The 22,953-nt window shown below is 41.0% G+C and overlaps 1 protein-coding gene across 3 annotated transcripts in view; it reads left to right on the top strand.

The window, feature by feature from the left end:
* Positions 1-22,953, top strand: part of LOC128880389 (cyclic nucleotide-gated cation channel alpha-3) — a 105,407-nt gene that overhangs the window by 42,120 nt on the left and 40,334 nt on the right. For all 3 annotated transcript variants that reach the window (XM_054130422.1, XM_054130423.1, XM_054130421.1), the window contains exons 4-9: positions 9,156-9,436; positions 9,887-10,125; positions 12,048-12,262; positions 15,530-15,785; positions 16,254-16,508; positions 16,829-16,959. In XM_054130422.1, coding sequence (XP_053986397.1) covers positions 9,156-9,436; positions 9,887-10,125; positions 12,048-12,262; positions 15,530-15,785; positions 16,254-16,508; positions 16,829-16,959 — 1,377 coding nt within the window. The remainder of the gene's footprint in view (positions 1-9,155; positions 9,437-9,886; positions 10,126-12,047; positions 12,263-15,529; positions 15,786-16,253; positions 16,509-16,828; positions 16,960-22,953) is intronic.

The following is a 22,953-nucleotide window of genomic DNA, read 5'->3' as shown; positions in this document are numbered from 1 at the left end:
GGAAAGAAAAAGATTAAAATTGTTGAACTCCCAGAAGTAAACGCGAGAAGAAGAAGAAGAAGAAGACGAAGACGAAGAAGGAAGCAGTAGGAACGCGAATAATCCAAGCTAAATCGCGGATATTTCAACTTGGAAGGGTCTCAGAATTTATTTGCTTATACGCCAGAGGATCGTGCGTCGATACTCGGAGACTGTCGTTCCGCGAACAGCCATTCCGTTGCAAAATGGCGGAGTTTTAGTCGTTGGGTAATGAAACGTCGCGAAACAGCGAGCCAACGGGGAAGGAGGTCTGATAGTAATCGGGGTGGGCTGTTTCATTTACGTTTTACGAAGGGTGACGGAGCTTGCGGGCTGGGACGAGAGACAATTTATATGTCGAAGCTTTTCGAGCGCACCGCTCGACCGTTTAACAACGCACGCACGTATTTCCTGACCAAGCGTTTCTGCGCCCAGCAATCGTTTCCCGTGAAACTGACCCCCTTAACGGATTAACCGCTGAACGCAGGTGGAAATCAAATGGCACGTACAGCCGGATCCGAACGATTGCTTGCACCCTTGGCTGTTAGGGGTTGGTATTGTTTAGGGACGGTCACGCGCAGCGGTCGTGATGTCATTGATACACGGTGACCTCGAAGCGTAGATACTAGGTGTTGGAATAAATTATAAAACATTGTTGTTCGCAGGCTCTCGTGCGAGCGTCCGGTAAAAAACTAGGTCCAAATCTCCTTAGACAGTATTTCCGTGTAGACAGCGTATGGATTTACAATTTTATCATTTTATTATGACTTAATATAGCCATTAATTGAATGTTACATTAAATGTAGGATTCCAAAAAATAATCAAAATACTTTATTTACTGAAACATCATCGATGGTAAATATTAACATAATGCATGTTATCATGGAATCTCGATGTTAATCGCGATTTTTCATTTCGAACCAACTGCGCATACACAGACGGCTCCTCGTAGACCCCTCCCCGCCACCTCCCTTTTTCTCTACGAATTAGCCAGCGAGCACCGAGCTGTTTCGCTTGCAAATCTCGCAGCTACACGATGCAGGCAAATATTTATACGCGAAAACGTTGACACTGAGAATTTCATAGAGGCAAGGCCACACGAGGGACTGAGAGCACGCTGCGTGTCAATACTGCAAGCGAAGCTGCACCGCGGGTGCACGTGCGATGCTTTGAGCCGGCGTCGGCTTTGTAACGTCGCTATTTGTTTGACCGACGCCCCGGCGTACACACTTTGCGTTTCACGCATGCACGCGATCGCGATGCAATATCCTGTCACGGTAATTCCGCGGCCCTTGAACCGTCCGCCTCGTCGTATTTAACCCTCGCGAGAAGACTACTGGAAAAGGGAAAGGATCGGATGCTAGGATTCCATCGCAGAGACGAAACTTGTTGCACAAGTTTGCGCGTGGACTCTTCAGGCATGACGCGACTCTCGCAAAGATAGAGGAGCGCAAAGGCCTTCGGGTCACCGATTTTGTTGAAACTTTGCACGGTGGTAGACTCCATTTTTCTGTTTATGTAGTTTCTGTGAACGTAGTATCGTAGACGTCGAAACTCGATACTTATGTGGATATTTATGACTAAAGCTTAATTATTACGTTAAAATATAGTTTCATTATCAACATACACAAACATTATCAATTACGCTCGTAATCTGAATTACAGACAATATTGACGTTACAGACAATACGTTTTTTGACAAACTGTCCCGAGATACAATCCTTACCTATCCTGATCGCATCGAGTAAAGTGCAGCGCCGTTTTCCCAGCTAGACGAGTGGGAATAAAGTTGGCCAGAGTTTCTGAGAGTCTCGAACTCAAACTACCGACTCGGCTGTAACTTTACCGGAAGTTCGCTCAGAAATTGTTGGGAAGCTTTGACTACAAAGTGAGCTGTCAGAGAGAGGTGAGAAACCAGAAGCACAAACCACACCATTTGCTCGCACCTTCGTTTTAAATAATTAATCGGTTGCTCCGAGAAACAGTCGACTCGCCTCGGTCCAACTACGTCCAACGCCATTATTCGCAAACTATGTTGAATAAAAAAAAGATGTCGCATTGCATCGTCAACCAAGAACACATTTGAGAAAATTTGGTTTCGGTCGAAGAGCTATAAAGCTATAAACCCGTCACCAGGTCCCTTTTACACCTTTGCTCTATGCTCGACGTCCACGTATACTACGTTAGGAGTAGTGTGGACGATGGATGGAAAGCAGCGACGGCGAACGAACTCGAACATCAATACGAGCAGAAGTTCGCTAGTTGGAGAGATGATGACCCGGGCCGTGAGCATTTCTCATCTTCGCTAGGAGTGTAATTGACGGTAGAGCAGGAAATATTTTTCGGTAGAAACGAAGAGAAACGGCGCCAATTAGCTACTCGTCGATAAATCAATGCCGACTTGGACGGCTTTAGACTAAAATTAATTTAAAGCTGCCACGCCGTGCTGCCAGACGAGATAAGTGATCGCCTTACGCTTGAATTATTATCAAGATTCCTTGCAGATATTGAGAGCGATTATAACGGCAGTTTTCACGCACATATTTATAAATATATTTTGAGATATATTTAAATGTGTATGCGTTATTCAAATATTTACATATTATACTTATTCGCGTACAAAGATAATTATTTGAATTCTATAAAACCATTACCAGCTTGAATAACATAATTGTACAAGCCAGAAGCAAGACCACTGACATTCGGTTCTGTTAGAGCGAAGCAGAACAATACTTGAATCAATTGGAAACACATACGGTGCTTCCAAGTAACTTCGCGGACGTTTCCTTGCAACTTGCAAAGGCCAACGTCAATACTACCATAGAACAGACTACGTAAGATTGAACTGATCCCAATCTTGAATTCAGATCTGTTCTGACAACGCAGTTTCCAAATCACATTCCAACGCTGGTGGTTCCAAAATAAAGGAGAGATTCTGCAGAAGCAGCTTCCTTTATTTATCCACAGCTCGGTTGGACGAGTGGCATTTACTGAACCACAATTTCCTTTGGAAAAATGTCGGACGAGGCTTCGTTTTAGAATTATTAACGAAAAACCACCGATCACAGCTCGGGTTGTAATAATTCAAAAACGGAGCACAACGCGACATTTTTCCAAAGGAAATTGTGTTTCACCCCATTTCCGGTTCTTAGACTAATTCTGGAATATCCTGTGTAATATACGAATCTTCAAGTGAAAAGTAAAAAAAGAACTATTGCCGGGTGTGTTCTCCTACTGCTTGTCTAGTTTTCGAGAAATTGGCGTCCATCACATACGCTTTGTCACCTTATATGTATGTATATACAAAAAAGCCCATTCACTCCATCACACTTTCGACGAGAGTATCGAACAATGAGCTCGCATCCGGGGTAGCCTCCCTTCCCGTCGCCTTCGTTCTTTTGAAAAAGTCTGATGAACGATTAGGTCGTTTCCAAGACAATGGGACCACTCCGGCGTCACTTGGACGCCGTACTCTTTTCGTTTCGCATAATGCGAAGATTTTTCAGTGCTGTTTCAATGGAAAATAAATATCTTTTAGGATACGAAGCGAAGAAGTTTTACTCGAGTCTTCCTGCTTTACATTTTCTAGTTAGAGAACTACTTTACAATTCAAATTAATATGATTACACATGGGCAGGAGAATCAGTTACTCCTTGCGCCTAATGAGTCATCAATCACGCGTAACAGACAGATATGGAATATTAAATGTGAACGCAATCCATGGTAATTAATCTTCATTAGGGTTAACCGCATACGCAATCTTGGCATAAATGTTTCACCTGGCATCACCTCGCGAGTAGGACAAATAAATGAATCAGGAATTCATCTTATTTTACACTTGTCAACGCTGCATATCGCGAAGAATATAAACAAATCTGACACGAATATGTTAGTAGGCAAAATAATAATGTAAAGTATCACAGTGTATTCCAGGACTACAAAATCACAGCAATTTAAATTTCATGGAGGGCAATATTTATTTAAATTTGTAATTACAATTCAGTGTTGTTCTCAAACGAAATCTAATTTTAAAGTTATTTATATTGCTTTCGTTTTAATTGCAATTTTTCATCTGGCTCTGTGTAAACATAAAGGGTCTGGCAGGATAAGGATAGGCAATCGGCCCCCGCCCCAATGCATAGCTGTAACGATACGCATAGTGTGTCTGACCATATTATCTCATTCTACTTCAGCTCACTGCACGGAGCGTAACGCATAGGATTTTTATTTCTTTTTAATTATTTAATCATGTTCTAGGACTCCGATCGTTCTGAAACTTTTACATGTGTCGGCTAAATAACCGATCATCATTCCTGATTTTTTTGGTAGGTGTCATTCACAGGGTTGTTTGTAATTACCACCCGCAAAAAATAAATTATTAGTAACGGTCTGAAACTTTGTGGAACGATGTTTTAGGTCAAAAGCATTGCACGGCACATAATACCAATGAAAATTGGGGTGGGGGCCGATTCCCTATCCTTATCCTGCTAGACCCTTGATTTCAATTTAAATTCTTTAAATTTAAAATTGGTATTTAGAATTTCATCCATTTAATCCACAAATCCGGGTAAAAGAGAATAACAGAGAAGCACAGTGGCTCGACTTGTATGCTTTCCCATATCGATGCACTTCGGTCATAACCGCAGCGGCGATAAATTCATAAATGTGCGGCTCGCAATGGATATTTCTCACCTGTTCTTATACGTGAACCGCAGTAGAGCCAAATTCTCCCCAGCAGCTGCAGTAAAAGAACGAGTGCTTGAAATGGTACCAAGAGATCCAGAAACATCCACAAAACATATTACTGCAGTGGATGCTCTCTCCCAGTTAAGTGTGTAAAGTTCTTCAAGAACAACTTCTTCGGTTGTACGGCGAGCAGCTTGTCGAAACTATCCCTTCACTTGATTATCTTTAAGGAATCGTGTCATTCGAATGGCGTCCGCGGTTTTTAGGAGTTCTCAGTCGTAGAAATTTTTTACCTCAAAACTGACTTCAGATCCGTGTTCCTCGTCCCCAAAAAACTTAGAAAACCATGCTTTCGCCAAAATCAAAGGTTGACGAATTTTCAGTTAAAATTATTCGTGCCAATAGGGTAGGACTTAGATATGGTAATTTTTTAAAATTTCTGGTTTTGACGATAATACGTATTTTATTAACAAAAGGGTACTTTGAAAGCATGCGTATGTACATAAAGAACTGGTATTAACAACTACTCGCTATAATAATATTAGTATTCGTTATCAAGTGTGCAAACATAATCGCATCGAATTGCACGTGTAACTGATCTCTCTAATTAATCTGGAATGTTTGGAGAGACGAGTTTCATGCGCAAATCCATTATTGTTACTGTTGCTTTTATTCTCGTGCTTGAAGGCTCGCAGTGCACAATTAGCAACGTAATATCGAGAAATTTGCAACATAAAGCTATTATCACACGTGGAAAATTCTTTTAAAAAGGGTCGTACTTAAAAATAATATAAGTAACAATAAACAATAATATTTTGATAATATGCGTTCATTCTGAACAACTGTTTTATTAATAAAACGCTAAACTTGAGTGTCGAACGTAGAGGGTTAACATTATTCTAGCTTATCGGTGTGCGCCGACCGTTGACTCCATATTTCCAGAAAGCGTAAAAGATTCCAGGCGAAGGGGAAGATGCTACCCAGTTCATTGATCTGTCTCGTCTACGAGAGACGAGCGAATAAGGCTCACCGTCAAGCGCAGGCAAAGGGAATGAAGGTGAAGGAAATCGAAATTCCATAGAAGCCCGAAGTATGCCGCGCTTCTGCGGCGAGTTTCTGAGATATTTGACGGTCGGGGTAGATGTTCTGTCAAAACGTGACCGTCAATTCTGAGGAGAATACCGTTTTGTTCCGGTAGCGCAGCTACTGAATCGAATTAACGATATTGGGTAGAATTTAGTAATTAATGGACTAAATAAACAATTTTTTCACTTCGCACTCGGACATTTTGATTTCCGAACTCCGAACACAGTATTCCACACCTTTGAATGATTAAACCTGCGACCACTCGAACTTCTATTTGTAGGTTTGGATATTTTATAGCCGTTACTGTTGCAGATAACCTGTTTCGTTCTCTATTTCCGAGTACGATTTGTTATTTACTATATATGAGAGCTCTATAAATTCTGGAAGAGCTTACTGCGTTACTCTATGAATGTAGAGCGTATGCATGCGCAGATACACTTCCATAGGTAACAACAGAATCAGGACAACGACAGCAAACAAATGAATAACAGTGGTTACGAGTGTAACAATGTATCATGCAGTGTATTGGTGCAACAAAGTGCAGCGATAGACAGTTGTCTAGGAAGACGGATTGTTTAGATTGCCAGACATCGATCATCCCGATTACGAAGTGAGTGACGGGTTATTCGTCGTAATGTTACCGACAATCCTAGATTCCGGACACTCTAGATGCGCAGCTTTAAAATCTTGAGATTAAGAAAACTCTAGATGCTGAGCTCTAAACTCTTGGAATTCTCGGATTCTGGAAACTCTAGATACTGAGCTCTAATCTCTTGGGATTCTTAAATTCTGGAAACTCTGGGTGCTGAACTCTAAAGTCTTGGAATTCTTAAATTCTGGAAACTCCAGATGCTGAGTTGTAAATTCTTGGTATCCCTAGATCCTAGAATATCTAGATCCTGAGCTCTAAAATCTTGGGACTTCTAGATCCTGAAAATTCTACGTGCTGAACCTTAAAATCTTGGTATACCTAGATCCTAGAATGTCTAGCTCCTGAGTTCTAAAATCGTAGAACTTGGGACGAATTGAACGCAACGTTTTAGACCTGTAAATTAATATAAAACATACGACACGTATTTATTTTGTCTCTATAAAATCGCATATGTGTTCGATCCGAATTCTGTTATTTTATAAATCGTTAAATCCAATAATTGTCGGTTCCAAATGAAAATTCTGGGTCCCCATTCAAGTAACAGTCATCAACACCGTTGTTTATGTTTATCTAGGGCAAATAACGCACCGACTCGTGCGGCAGATGGGCGTGTAAACAAAACGTGGTCGGCTACCGAGAACAATTCTTCAATCACGCTTTGGAGCAAAGTCACCCGCTAATGAAAATTACAATTTGTATATACCTAATTGCAACTGCGCGACAGTGACGTTACCTGGTTTATTTTTAATTGCGCGTAAAATTAATTATGTACATTCGCCTTTGAATAAGGTGATGATTGGACTCGTCGTTATTATTGTTATGCGCATTCGTTATCCATATACAGGGTGGCCAATATACATGGTTACCAAATAAGCAAGCGTGACGAGTCATAACTCCATTATCAATTACGTTACAGCAAAATGTCAAAGGAAGAAAGTGAATTGTTCAAAATGGATCATTAATTGTCGTAGACGTATAGTGAAGCTTTCAGACGGACGTCTTTCTTAGTTCGAAAGTATTAAGTCGGATCAAAAATGAGTTGCTTGCAACGGAGCTGCAGAGCTCGGAACGAAAAGAGGGTCTAGCGTGCCGGATATTGGAAATACGATACTCTCATCCCGAAGGTTCGAAAGTTAATGCAACCTTTAGGGAAGTTGCTGGTTTTGAGAGAGCATGTCAAGGAAATACTAAATGGAGTGGGGCCCTGAAAGCGTTAAGGCGACAAAGTTACCAGGAAGAAAGCTATTTTATGGAACTTTGTTCAACGAGAAGCGCAACACCCATCAGGGATCTTCGGTTACTTGAAAATTTCAACTTTTTTGAAGGATCGTTGGTTTGCGAATTTGTATCTTCGCGTAAACAAATGAGAAACAGAAACGTAAATTAATTTATAATAATCCTATAATTTCTATAGAACTAAAGAATATTCCAAATACCAAACAAAAGCATGACATTATCTTACCGTTAGTCGAATACCCGCAGCTCCTGCGTTCAACGGTCCTCTTCCATTGTTATATCTCTTGAAAACCAGAAAGAAAGTGAGCATCAGCTTTCAACCCACAAAAACATATCCTGTCATTCGAAAGCAGACGGTGGAGCAGTACGTAGCGTAGCCGACTACCACGCTTTGAGAGCCCGGGTTCGAATCCCGTCCGTTCGTCCCAGTTTTTCAAGCTATGGCTAAATATAAAAAGTAATCGAAACCTTTGTGGCGTAAGATAAGTAATGGAAAACATAAGATGAGAAGACAAGAAAGAAGATCTTGTAAGAAAAAGTATCGGAAAAAAAACGACACACAAACATTCGAAAGCGACATCTCCACTTCTGCCCTACAAAAACTCCGAAAAATTGACAATCACCTACGTTCTCCATCATCTTCGTTATATTCTGTGTCATCCATTCGCCGCAGAAACTCTGCTAATTATTACACCGTCCGTTAGCCTCTTGAAATTCGAGCCTCCGACATTGATCCCTGTCCGTTATACGATGTTTAGCGATGCCTGATACCCTCCACGTAACAGTCGACCGATAGCGGATCGATCGGTTCGCATACGCTAGCGGTGGTCCTTATTTCAATGAATTTTGGAATAGCCTTGTATACCTTGCGTTAAAAAAAGATTCCTGCGAAATTTCAGCTCTTAATTTTAACGTTAACACGGTGTCCCAAACTTTCGAGAGTTTTAAATCGATAATACATGCAATTTTGCAGAGTTATTATTTGTGATAACAGGAACAAGCCCTTAAAAATTTATAATTTTTATATTAATTGTTTCAAATATAAACGTGGCGATTATTTTCTATAAAAGTTCCCTAAATGAAGATTCTTCTTCAGGCGATTAAAAAAATTGGTAATACCAAAAATTCCTCGATTCGTTATCGAAGAAGAAAGTAGAAAATCGTTCTTAATTAAATAAATTTATAATAAGAAGAAAATTCGTTTTACAGAACCGAGTTAAATTTTGACAAAAATTTCTCGATAAATATGAACATATCGCCGTTCGAATTAGTTTTAATTTAGTTTTATAGCGTACTATGATCTTCGGATGATCTTAAAGGCAGAGAAATGAAAATTTCAAGGAAAAAATGCCGATCTACTTGAATAAGTGATAATAACTTTTGTTTATTATTAAGGCTCGAAATTACAATTAGTTCGGGAACGAGTGCCTTTCCAGGAAGTCTCGACAAATAAAAATACCTGCCTTTAACGTTGCAGGTATCATCACATCGGTCGGTGGCGACGGTGTGAGAGATCGGTTCAGCGGTGGCTCCATTTCCGCTCTCAGTTACGGAGGCGAGAAGCTTCGCGATGACAAGCATGGGAGGACTGGCGACATCAAGCCAGGAATTAGAAGGGAAAGGGATGAGGACACGAAAAGCGCGGACAACGTGTCCAGGAGCGCTTTGCCCTCCAGGCAGAGTCTCTTGGAATTAGTCAGCGGTAAATACATGAATCGCCACACGCCCACCCATCATTATTATCATCAGCAACAGCAGGTTGGTTTCATTGCCGTTTTGATTGTACTCGGATAGTTACTTAGTTAATTACACGTCAAGCTTTATTAAGACAGTCAAGAACGATCGGATCTCGATTAATGTTTGTATTCAAGTTATACCTTTCGTCGCCCTTCCTTTAAAATCTTTCCAAACCGCGCCAATTTCGCGGCGCATTTTTCGCCCCGGATTCAATTTCTTCGCCTCTAAAAGCGTTAGCGAAGCGAGTCCACTCTCAGCTTTCAATCGCGAAAATCGCGCTGAAAATAAACGGAACAAAAACCGGCTCCGAACTGTCGCGAATCGTGTTGAAAAAAAAAACATGAAAAAAAAAAGGATTCCCTTGACGAAACGAATGGAAAACGTATCCGACGAACTCGCCCATAAATTCGAATAGCCGCGGCAAGGGTGCGTCGGCTGACAAAAACTCGTAAACCGAAATTGATGGTGCAGGTGTACTCTGTGTCGCAGCGATACTTTAGCTCGTCCCGCGACTCTCTTCAGGGGGCTTACGTGAATCGCGGGGCGAGCGAGCTCGACCTGAGCCGCAAGCCGAAGAGGAGGGACCACCTTAGAGGAAGATTCAAGCTGCCCTACACGGTTACTCTGACACCGTCGCGCGACCAGTCGCATCTCCACACACCGGCGTCCGCCAACCACCTCAGCAACACCAGCTGCAACGGCACCGAGACGTAAGTACCGGCGCACGGTGGGACAAAACCGCTTTCGGCGATCAAAAATCGATTTTTCGTGAATTCGTAAAATGGAAAAACTGTTTATGTACATCGATAGAGGATAAATTGCTGTTTAATGTTTAAATACGTCGAACAAGTGAAAGATATCGAACACGTTACATTTTATACGTGAAATTTTTGACACCCTGTAGCTCAAATTGATTTATACTAATACAATTTAAGTATCGTAATATAGGGAATAACTTCCTAAAATTTCTGTAAAATATTTTCAAGAGAACCAAACTTCGAGATTTTCAATCGCCGAGAGCCATTTTGTCCCACTGTGCGACGTTCCCGCACCGATGATCGAGCTTCGTGTCTTCAAACAACGCGCGAATCTCGCTCATGGTTGACCCGTTCGCCGCTAACTACGAGATGTCCCGTAGCTCGAATTGATCGCGATCAATCGAGGAATAAGCTTGTAGCCTTTCGAGTCGCGAATTATTGCGAAAGGAAATCGTTAATCTTTTTTTTAAGATATACAAATTTAATTCAGCCGAGACGATTCCGAACCACAATTCACCATAATTTCCTTTGGAAAACTGTCGGACGGTACTTCGTAATATTCTTTATTTCGTAATATCGCCGCTTCTGCCCTCGCTAAATTGGTTGCGTTGTTTCCTGTCACCCGCCACAGCAATTTTGGAAAGTAAATTTTACGGGAGACGCGGTGCCGTTTGAATCGCACGGGCCTTCAGTTACATCATGCGGGCGTTCAACTTTTAACTAGTTCAACGCGGCGACATAAACAGAAACTTCTCTGGAAGCATCCCGAGCGGAACAACTGTTTTGTATGCGCGTTATATCCCCCCTGGTGTCTCGAGCACGGTACGCACAGTGGCCAGGTAACGAACAGGTCTGGGCTGTATACAATAGCAAACGTACAGCAAACCGGTGTGTAATTTTTGTAGCGTTTACTTGAACGGCGTAACGTTCGACGATAGGAAATGTCTACTGGTAAACGTATCGAGGTGGATACTAAATCGTAACAGTGGACATGTGTATGTCATCAAATATCCATGGGAGTAGGGGATGTCGAATGCACGGGCTATGAGATTGACCAAACATTCGATGTTCTATGCGATACAATTACGTAATGGCAGACCTGGAATTGATCGACGTTATATTATTTGAAATAATATTTCGAGTAACGTGTTATTTTATTTCCTAATTATCTTTAATGTGATCGTATTCGAAATAATATTATTTGAAATATTGAAAAAGATTTTGTTTTTTTATTTTAAATATATTTGTTGTATCTGCATTATCGTTTTATTTGGATATTCTTTTTCTTATTCTAAAGTGATATTAACACCGCTATTTCTCTACTCTTGAGAATTCCCGGTTGCACTACGAACACCTTGAAGAATTAGGAGAGATGCACGATTGTAGTTTCGAATAGTATCATGGCTCTAGGTTGCACCGGCTCTTTCAAATGAAGCTAGCTCGTAGCTTTTGATTTCCCCAAAGGCACGACGAACAGCTTCTAACAGTTCATTCTAAGTTTTGCATACTACTCAATCTATCACAAGACGAGACTCATTTTGTAATTTTCTCGATAACGAAACAGCCATTTATGCAATATTTTCATTACATCCACGATTCTGTTATTTTGTTGTTATTTATATTACGTTAATTTACTCATCGTTACTCAACAATTTTAATAACGTAGGGTGGTATATAATGCAAAAAGAAACTTTTACATATAAACAGCTCAATCTTTTACGTACTTATACGTACTATGCTATACGTACCTACTACTCTAAACCAGTCGCTTTTCACAATTTTCGAATGTTCGCTACCTCGGGCTACAAAGGACACGAATCCTTTTAGTATTTCTGTCGCTTTTACAATTTTGCTACAATGTCGCTTTCCTGTAGTAGATACACCGTGCAGCAGCAACAACAACAACGCGGTAGCAGAGGTTACCCTGGACAACCGGGATCAAAGGGTTTTCGAACGGGCGCCCCTAACTGGTCCTTCATCTTTGATCCCGCAGGACGACTATGCTACTATTGGTCCATGGTGGTGTCCCTCGCCTTTCTGTACAACTTCTGGGTCATCATCTATAGGTTCGCCTTCCAAGAAATAAACGGTTAGTCTTTCTTCGTGCTATTATACTTGTAGATACATTGCCTCCCGTGAATCATGCATGAGACGTTTGTTTCTTAGGCTAGGAGCGTTTTATGTTTTATTTACATAGCAATGTATACACCGATGTACATTATTCGCACATGTCTTCATTTACTTCGTGAATGTCAACTTTGGGCCAGATATACGCCAAGATTGTATTCGTGACGTTAGTACAACGGTGAGACGTAAATATGCAGAATCGATATACAACCAATCGCATGGCCGGACAGTGCGGTGAGATTGAGGACGGAAGTAACAAGGAGTTATGGAGAACTTATCGTCCCATCTAGTAGAATGGTGGAGACAATAGGCGCATACTACTGCACAAGCCACGTGTATGTGACCAGTTACCGTGTACGGTATATCAGTATGTGTCTGTCGTTCCCACCAGTCCACTGGGTGGTATGACGAATTCACTATAACTCCCTGCAACTCCTGTCCTCAATTTGGCCACACTGTGACAACACCAGTTGAACATGTGGAAACATACGACCTGTAAACTAATCGTGAAGGTTTATCCCCTAAAATGATTTTCTAGTTGACTACTTGCACGATACGAACCGCAAAGTAAACAAAATTTAACCCAGACCTAACCCTTTGCACTCGAGGCCTTCTTTCTGGTATCTACGAGCGACTCGAGGTGCTTTCTTAGCATTCTATTGCCACGAATGCTAAGCTATCGAAATTTGAGAATCGGGTCACCTTTACCTCGCCGATTTTATCGACATTTCAAGTTCCAAAGAAATTAAACCTGTAGAAACATCATTGCTGATAGATTTGCTGCGTGAAACCTAATAGTAACTGAGAGTCACCTCTCGAGTGCAAAGGGCTAATAGGAATACTCCGTTAGAAATTTTTCACGAATTCTCTCTCCAGTTCCAACTCGTACACGTCGCACGATTTCCGAACGGAGTTTAGAATATTCCAACGCTCGAAACAGAATTCGTCTAACTTTATGCGTCACCTAATGGACATAGGTCAAAACGCCATTGGCCCTTCCCGATCCTCCTGAGGTCACTTCTGCAACTCTGCTTGAAATCACGTAGCCATGTTCCAGTCGCGTAACTACCGAACTTGCCAAGAAGAAGAAGGGAATGCGTTTGGCATTCCGTGTTCCCTTCAAAGGGAATTAGATCTGCCAGGTGTATAGTCGGTGACACCGTGTCGTCTTGCCTCCACAGCTCGCGCTATCTCTTCTTCTTGGCACACGTTTCAGTCTTGCACGCCAAAGAAGTTGACATCCAACCCAGATGCGACTAGCCCGTTACATCATGCATCGGAATACAACGGAATACGTAGAATGTATATGCGAAATTTCATATGCGCTGTGACTTTCGACGAATCGTAATGCATGCTATATATTTCCACTGGTTCGTGTTATTGTGCATATTTTAATGTATTTTAGATATTTTAGTGAGATATTCATTTATATATATTTATAATATTTCGGTTGTTTAGTTTAATGTAATATGTACGATGTTGAAATAAGTGTGGAGGATCTCGAGATGTAGGATGGTTTAATCGTGACGTACGAAGGGATGTTATGCTTTGATCGGTAGAAACGTCGGTCGAATGATCGATGTATTCAGCACTTCTCGGGCGGCTTCGCGAGCTGTCGTATCGCGTTGTCTTTTTATCTTCGCGTAACGGTCGCGTACAGATGTCCTGCATCGATCTTTTTACACATTTCAATTTTATTATTCAAATACATCCTGTTTAACATTTCTCGATCAATCCCAAATCCTACATGTATATTGTAAGATATATTAGTATTCGACAAAAAGTATTCGCACAAAAATCTTCGCACATATCTACGCATATCTATACTAAATAACAGATTAAACTAGAATCTTTACATGTACAATGTTATTTCGTAGCAGTTAAGGCTTCTGTCGGATGCAAGTTCGATGTGTCTAGGTTAGATGTTGCGGAAGGTTAAAGTCAGCCTGGCGTACGAGGTCGGTGGTATAATGATCTCGTGGATCTATATCGTGCAGCAATCAAGGGCTCGGGATATTTGCTCCTTAGTTAGCATTAATCAACGTGTGGATACACACGTCCGTCCAGGAGTCGTATGATTTAGTAAATACAGAATAAATATTAATGATATTACAAAACGGTATCGGTGAGGGTAAATAAAGATAATTTATTCACAATATTTAATTGAATAAATTAATTTATACCTTATACCTCATATATCGTAGGTCAGGACGTTTGGTAGCGACGCAAGTTGACTCCGTTTACGGTTGGACTCCAGGCACGTAGACGATGGTACAACTACGCCAGTAAACTAAAATTATGACTAGGGACGGAACATAACCTTCCACTGGTTGTAAATCATAATACGAAAATGCTTACGTGTCAGATTCATGTTTGCATTTACGATCAACAGACATTGCACATCTACTCGACGTGGCCCCGAATTGCAAATTTTGTCAATAACTCGTCGCGTTATACTTTGCCACCCTACATACGTATCCTGTCGATATGCTGTCATTCTCATCGTACCGAAAGCTTACGGAACAGAAGGTATCGCGAATGTTTTCTTTTTCTATCGACGATAAAGCTGTGTAAACAAAGTTCCGGTTTATATTTGAGCGATGCTTACGTTAATAGCGTTCTTCTCCCGCCGTGAATTTTCATTAGGACCCGATCGAAGAGTCGATTTTAACAGGATCATCCCGTGCAAGTCGCGTAAAGGTATCTTGGTATTCGGGATACCCGTTGCGCGTAGCAAAGTTCCGACGATAATCGATGCTTCGTGCGTTTCGATAATCCTCGATTTCGCGCGATAACGTTGCCGGTTTCCACGATATTCGCTATGCACCGCAATTAAGCCACCATCGCTAATCGCTCTGCGGCCTCGATAACCCGACGCGCCGGAACGTTGCTCGTCGCACGGTTTTTGTCACGCTTATCGGGTCGTCCGCCTAACAATTAACCCGTTCAACCGGCCACAGATTCCAAACAATTCTCCAAAGAACGTTTCTCTAACGAAGGTTAGAGTAACTATCGTTAACGTCGCCAAGAAAGAATCAATTTACGGAAGAAAACCGTAAAGAAAATAGAAGGTGTTGAGATCCATGTACAGATATACAGGGTGCCTCGAATTAGTCTAAGAGAACCACAATTTCTTTGTATATACAAACGTTGAATGGCGCTTCGTTAATAATTCAAAAACGAAAAAACTCCGTGTACGTTCTCGAAAGGCAAACGTTTTCTGTTTCAGGTGAAACACGCTGGGTGTGGTTCTGCTTGGATTACTTCTCCGATTTTTTATATGTGCTGGACATAGTATTTCACATACGAACGGGATATCTGGAGGACGGCGTGTTGCAAACCGATGCGACGAAGCTGAGGAACCATTACACGAACAGCACCACGTTTTACATGGACATCCTGTGCCTGCTGCCCCTCGACTTTTTATACTTATCTATAGGATTCAATAGTATACTGCGAAGTTTTAGACTTGTAAAAATATATCGGTGAGTACATTTCGTATTTTTACCATTAGTTTCTAAAAAAAAAAAAGGACTCAAAATCGAAACCGACTCGGTCTGTGACGCATTCGCTTCATTTTACGAATTTCAACCATCTTACGCAACATCTTACGGCGACAGCGCCTGTTTTCACCGCTAGAGGAACACTGCGTGTACCGCGCGTCTCTTACAAGCGCTCGGTCCGATTAATATTGATACATACTACTGACGAGTCCACTAGCAGGCCCAGGACGAGACGCTCCTTTTCTTTTCTCCGTTCCTAAACGAAGCGCCGTGGTCAGTTACAGATATATTCCACGGCAACTATAATATTTTGCCGTATGGATAAATAGAAATTCCTTCACGATCGCGCGAAGATATTCTCCGCGCAATATTTTAAGACGAACGTCGAAATTTACGACCGCCTCACCGCGTTGGAATTTCATCCAATTTTCTTCATCTATTGTCACGCAGGTTCTGGGCGTTCATGGACAGAACCGAGCGACACACGAACTATCCGAATTTATTCCGCTCCACATCCTTGATACATTATCTACTGGTGATCTTTCACTGGAACGGGTGCCTCTATCACATTATTTATAAGAACAACGGCTTCGGCAGTAAAAACTGGGTGTTCAGCGACTCCGAGACGGCGGACGTCGTGAAACAATATCTGCAGAGCTACTATTGGTGCACGCTGGCCCTCACGACCATCGGTGATCTACCCAGGTAATTGGACATCCATTTCTCATCTGTTAAACTATTCGTTAGGGCGTGATTTGTCAGAATGTCATCTCGAAGGGTGTCACTGTTACTAATGGAACGTTTCTCCAGATGAAACAGTGAAATAGTTGATGAATTTTCTTATTAAATATTTTATTTTTTAAACAAAAAAAATAAAGTTGTCGAATATCTTCATGATTTTCACGCGTTCAAAGTGACTTCCTCGATTCAAAGAACACGAAAATCTCGTGATGTATTTCGATACGGGCCACTGGTTTGCTGGAAATCAGTAGAGTATACCTTTCGGATTTTTGTTTCATTTTCAGACCGAGGAGCAAAGGCGAATATTTGTTCGTGATAGCTCAGCTGCTGTTTGGTCTGCTGCTGTTCGCCACCGTACTGGGGCACGTGGCCAACATCGTTACTTCCGTCAGCGCTGCCAGGAAAGAGTTTCAAGGTAAGTGAAAATCAGTCGGCGAAAAGCTAAACGGCGTATCGGAGTTCTATCGATCGAGAGCGCAATTGTTATCCTTCAAAGGAAACTGTTCGCGCGGTTGAATCGGTCCTACGTGACAAATCAGAAGTCTGCGTTATGAATTTCAATTAAAGCGTTTCTGAACGCAACGACTTTAGAGACGGTGGGAGGTTTGGTAGAAATAAATGTGTCTTCCCGCGACGAAAGGCAAGGTAACGTCAAAGGTCTTAAACGTACCGTCATTGCGATTAGAATTCCGAATGGCGGCGATAACGAGCCCCGGGGGAATCTTTCCAATAGTTCGCGACTGAATCGATGTTGGCGACGTACCATAAATAATTTCACGTTCAATTAACGCTCCTAATGAGGAGAATGCGTCGTTTCTCTGTTCGCGCCTTTTGATCGTTTTATCTCGCTGCAATTTTGCTGCGTTCGCGTCTTTCGTACGGCGAGCTATAATTGTCCCGCGATGCTTTTAAAAGCTCGAGAGGTTTATAAAATTGGTTTTCCAAAGAATCATTCATTTGTTGAACAACAAATACAAAATTTAAGTAACCACAAATTTGTTCTGAGCAATTAATTGACTTCGAAAGTTAAATTGCTTGGAAACATGGTTAGTTAGCAATTAACTACATGGTAGCTAATTTCGCCGAACCAATCGTACTATACAATTGTTTTAGCATAGAAAATTCGCAGCAGTGACTGATTTTAAAAGCGATTTAACTTTCCGAGACTAATCGATTGCCTGACAAAAATTTTGGATCACTTCAATTTCGTATTCATTCAAATTTTTCGAAAACTAATTATTGCATTGTGTTCAGTTCGAAAAGCTCCATAAAATGGTATTACTGCTTTTAATTTCAGAATAAAATGTTTCTATAAAATATATTAAAAAATATTTGGGTGGTCCTCGTGCTAACGATTTTTAAGATCTTCGCATTTGTTATTAATAGAAGAATTTTTATGAACTAAATTTTTTAATTTCCTGAAGAAGTATTAATGTCAAATGTAGACGTTTAAATTTTGCAGGAATATTTTCTCACGTGTCTGCGAGGTATTTAGATCATCCTAATAAATAAAAGTACTATTCCCTTTAAGAGTTAGTGAATTATTCGAGACCGTAGAAACAGAAACGTCAAAGAGGGTTATTATTTTGTCCAGCGTTATATTTACTAAACGAGAGACAATGGTCTGGAAGATCGTTGATGGCTAAGCAATTTCCGAAAAGCGTCATTAAATATCGATCAGACGAATCCTGGCTAGACGTTTTTCGAACCACTGAATCAGGATTATCGCGGGGCTTATAAATGACCCTCTCGAGCAGGTCTCGGGGAGGCGAAGCAGAAGCTGCAATTACGACAAATGTTGTTTTCGTGCTTTCTACTTTCCTACTTAATGTGTTTTTACAGCGCGGAAAAAGTGGGGCAATCTGTATTTCGTAATGATCAGGGTCGCGTATCTCTCAGTAACGTTACCGTATATAAAACCGCAAAAATGAGGGCAGCGCGTTCGAAACTAGAAGTAATTAATCTGGGTTCGAATAATTGGGAAACCCAACTATTTTTTCAGCCGCGTTTAACCAGATTTCACGGAGAATAATTGCGCTCGTTACAGTAGAGAGCCCCGTATCCGTACCCCCGTTATCCGAATCCTCTAACATACGGACGTTCTATTATCCGCACAACGTGCTTTCTCATGTCGAAGCATTCGAATCATTTAAATAGAATCATTTTTGGTTTCACCAGTTCTAGATATAATTGTTTAAATGTATGAGAGAATGCACTGAAAGGTATGAAATAATTTCTATTTAAACTGCATTATTAACCGACTACGAAAAGGTTATTTAACATAATTTAATATAAAGGAAATAGAAATTATTTCATATTTTTAGCTAATTATATCTAGAACTGGTGAGTATTCGTATCAATTAACCAGAAATCATTTCATACTTTTCAGTGCAGTTTTAACATTTCTTCGAAGTCGGTTATATTTTTTTTCCAAAAATTATTTTATTAGCAGCTCTTGATGAATTAGGTTAAATTATTAAATACAGCATATTGAATACAATGCAACCTTTTCGAAGTCGGTTAACAAGGACTTCTATGGTTCGAGGAACAACGGGAATACACAATTTATGTGACTTGCACTCAATTTCGTTCATTACTACTTCAATAAATGATATTTAATGCGAGAGAAAGTAATTGTTTTATTATCCTTAAATATCAGACCACTTTTGTCTCTCTATTAGTTCGGATACAGGAGTCTCTGCTGTATTTATTTATATTCGGACTTTTCTACGTTAAATTAATTATAAATCTCCGGCTTTACGTGGAGCATGCCTAATGGCTGCTATAGCACTCCTACTAAGGTTTTGTACACCTGGTGTTAGTGATTTATGCTCTTTCGGGAACACATGCTCCAATTATCACGTGACTGAAACGCTGGATGACGTTAGCATAGCAGTATGACAGATTGTGTAACCTTTACATGCTGGATCTCTGGAAAGAAGCTTAATTTCGTTCATTTCTACTTGAATAAATGATGTTTAATGCAAAAGAAAGAGTAATTGTTCTATCATCCGAAAATTCTCCTATCTGGCCACTTTTATCTCCGTATTAGTTTGGATATGGGAGTCTGTACTGTATTTATTATAACACTGTAAGAATTAGAATATCGAAGTCGAAATAAGAATGCACATATTTAAATGTTACGCATCGGTCATTCTGTTAGTACACTAGAACGCTCACCTTCGCGTTCGAAACGCTGCATTACGATGATTGAGAAATTATTTTCACCCTTTTGAGTTTCGCCTGGTCGGCACAGGCGAAGCTTTGTTCGTTCATCTGGAAATTTCGCATCCTTTTTAGTCGAGTACGCGGAGGATCGAACGTCGGTTGTTAACCAGAATTCTGAAATTCTAGTTCGCGTCGAAAATGGCATGCCAAACCTGTCCGTGGCTTTGTAACATTGTTAACCGTTTGTGCCTCGTTCCCTGTTCCTCTCTCGACACATTTGCGTTCCAACGACGTCACGTTAAATCCCGTTCCGGCCGAATCGAACGCAACGTCGCTGCGAAACATCGAGAACCCTGGAAGATGAACGACAATCAATTTTCGCTGGTAGAGAGCGGATCGTCGATTAACTCGAGAACCAACGAAAACGTATTTCCCCCGATAGACAGCTGAAAGAGCGCGGACGAGCCTAAACGACGCCAGGAAAACCTTCGTCCGAGTCATTTATTCTTTATCGATCCGATACCTTGCGAAAGGAAGCTGTAATAAAGCCACCGGTAATTAAGCGTAGCTAGCTACGGAAGCCCATCTTCCTGCTCAAAGAAACTTACTGGAAAATAGGGTATTGCGGATCCTCGAGACAGGATGCCGTTGTCATTAAAACGTTGCTTGTAATGATCGTTTCCCATCCGCGATGAAATTTCTTTATCTTCAATTACACTTCGCACCAGTATTCGAGCTTCGCTGTATTTATAGCATTGGAAGTAACTATATAGGTATATTTGACAACGTAAAATTCAAAATATTTCGAATATTTGTTTGTTTGCAATTTCTTCGTAACTTGCTTACGACAATTAGCAAATCACAGTAATGTGTAATTTACTGCGTACGCTTAATAATTTACTACACGAGTTAGTACATTGTCTCGATGACAAATTAATCCAGACCAAACCCGGACCTAAATAGAAATTTATTTTATTCTGCAAATATTATAACATGAGCTTTACTTTTAATCTTTTTTATATTCTTGCATATTGTTTACATTTTGTAGCTTCTTGCACATTCAAATTTCCTATAAATGCATAAAGATCCGCAGTCTAGTGATAATTAATAATGGTTTTACATTAGAAAGAACTATAAAGTAATTTATCTAGAATATATAGACAATTTTTTTTATTAACAAAACAGTATTCGTGTAATCACGAAGTTGTTTTTAGAACACGACAGTGGGAACCTCTTTGCGTGTTTGGTCGTTCGTCGAAGAAAGTTGTTATCGCTACGGCAGGAAAATTCATATTCATTAAACGATTTCATTTATTCAGCAATTTTTAGTTTGTGTTATTCATATTCGCGATCCCTCCGGTTTCATTTTCCGCTCACCCTACGGAAAGTTATTCCAGAATCAGTGGGAAAACGTTAGCTGTATTTACAACGAGCCCGGTGCCCGCGAGGAGGTTAATATTGTAAATGTAATCCCGCGGAATCCGAAGAAACGTGAAACGGTCCGTGGCGATCCCGTAATGGCGGCCGTCTCGTTCTTACAATTTCCTCCAGGGAATTGGATTACATCCGCAGCCGACGTGACGCTGATGGGATATAAAATTTAATTTTGTACCGCCGCGTTTAAATCCGTTTGTAATGCTCTACGTTCGCGATTTTATTTCCGTTAATTCCCCTCGATCGGTCGTCGTCGTTCCTCTTCTTGGAATTCCTCGTGTGACCGGTACGAAGAATGACCGTTTTCTCAATTTTCCAATTTTTTTTTACTTTTACCGCGTCTGACTAATAACGTAACCGACTACTGTAATTACAAGTTGCAGTTGGAACGCAATTTGCGTTCGCAACTGCGCTGTAATTGCAAGTTAGTCGAGTAGTTGCGATTCGAAACTTGCGGTACAGAAGTCAGAATTTAGAATTACAATTGGCCCGACGAATGGACACTAAAGACGCGTGGATACGCGAGGAAGCGTCGAGTTATTTTCAGCTCTGTATCGCCGTGAGGAGTTTCGCAGTACTACCAGGCCAATTTTCTCTTAGATGACAGATTCGAAGACGCAGTGGAAACGGTTCATAACTCACCGCGAGTATAACTGGATTCGCAGCTATTAGGTTATTTTATTATGCGCAAGGGATACGCCATCTATTGCAGCGTCCGTACACCAGTAGCCATAAACCGTGGCCTGCTAGAAAATCGTTAGGACACTGGGCAAGCAGCCAGAACACTGTGCCCGAGGTAGATCCCCAGAAAACCCAAAACCACGTATGTTCATCGCTCTGCTAGTAAATGGCGTCAAATATCTCTGAACCAATACAATTTCAGCTGACTCTCACTACTACAATTTTGAGGGCTGTTACGTAAGCTGGCCGGAAATAATATTTTTTTTTCAACAATTTGAACCTGAAATAGTAGGCAGGTGAATGGAGACATAGCTGGTGGGTTCGGCTAGAGCCATTCTACCCTTTAAAAACGCTGCATTATTTCGTTAGTGTATTTGTGAGAATTCTTGTATGAACTGTTCATGCCACCTGTGGTCTGTCCAGTTGATACAGATAATGTACTTCGACGTTTTTCATCTCCAGAGTACGAAATTTCTTGATATCGTAATCGGATCCCACCGGTGGTAGGGAGAGATACTGGTCCGTAGAATAAATATTGATTTTACGAAGTTAGGTGGACAGCATAAACCATCTAGCGGTAAACCTGTCTGTAAAAGTAACTTTGATAGTTCGTTGACCCTCGGCTCGCGTTCTGCCGCGGCGAACCACAATACTCCAGCTGGTTGGCCTTGGCTAGTCTAATATTAATTTCATTAATTATGCGCTACCGTATTACGATATTACCGCTGGCCCAGCCGCTAGACTTTGGAACATGGCTACTCACGGCACCGTGCTGGTTATTGCTGGAGGCTTCGACGAATTTGTTCGAGGTCGCTGTTGAAAATACACAAACAAGTGGATAGGCAGAGTTTGCTATGCAAAATTAAAAATTGCGTGTTGGAGAGAATTATGATTACGTCGTCCACCTCTCGGTTGAGTGACAAGGAATAAGGATTTAATAATAATTTAATTGTTGCTCGTGTGTCGGATAATTTATTTGAACGTTTAATATTCGATTCTGTATGTCTAAAGTACAGACCTCGAGACGAAGGCAACCGAAGACACATGCGCCGGAATCTTAGGGTTTGCCACTTATAGTCGTGTGTAGGCCCAGGTACCAAGGCAACCGAAGGCACATGTGCTCGAA

Source organism: Hylaeus volcanicus, chromosome 7 (assembly GCF_026283585.1).
Source record: "Hylaeus volcanicus isolate JK05 chromosome 7, UHH_iyHylVolc1.0_haploid, whole genome shotgun sequence".
In the NCBI taxonomy this organism is placed as follows: domain Eukaryota; kingdom Metazoa; phylum Arthropoda; class Insecta; order Hymenoptera; family Colletidae; genus Hylaeus; species Hylaeus volcanicus.
This window is presented reverse-complemented; position numbering and strand designations above follow the sequence as displayed.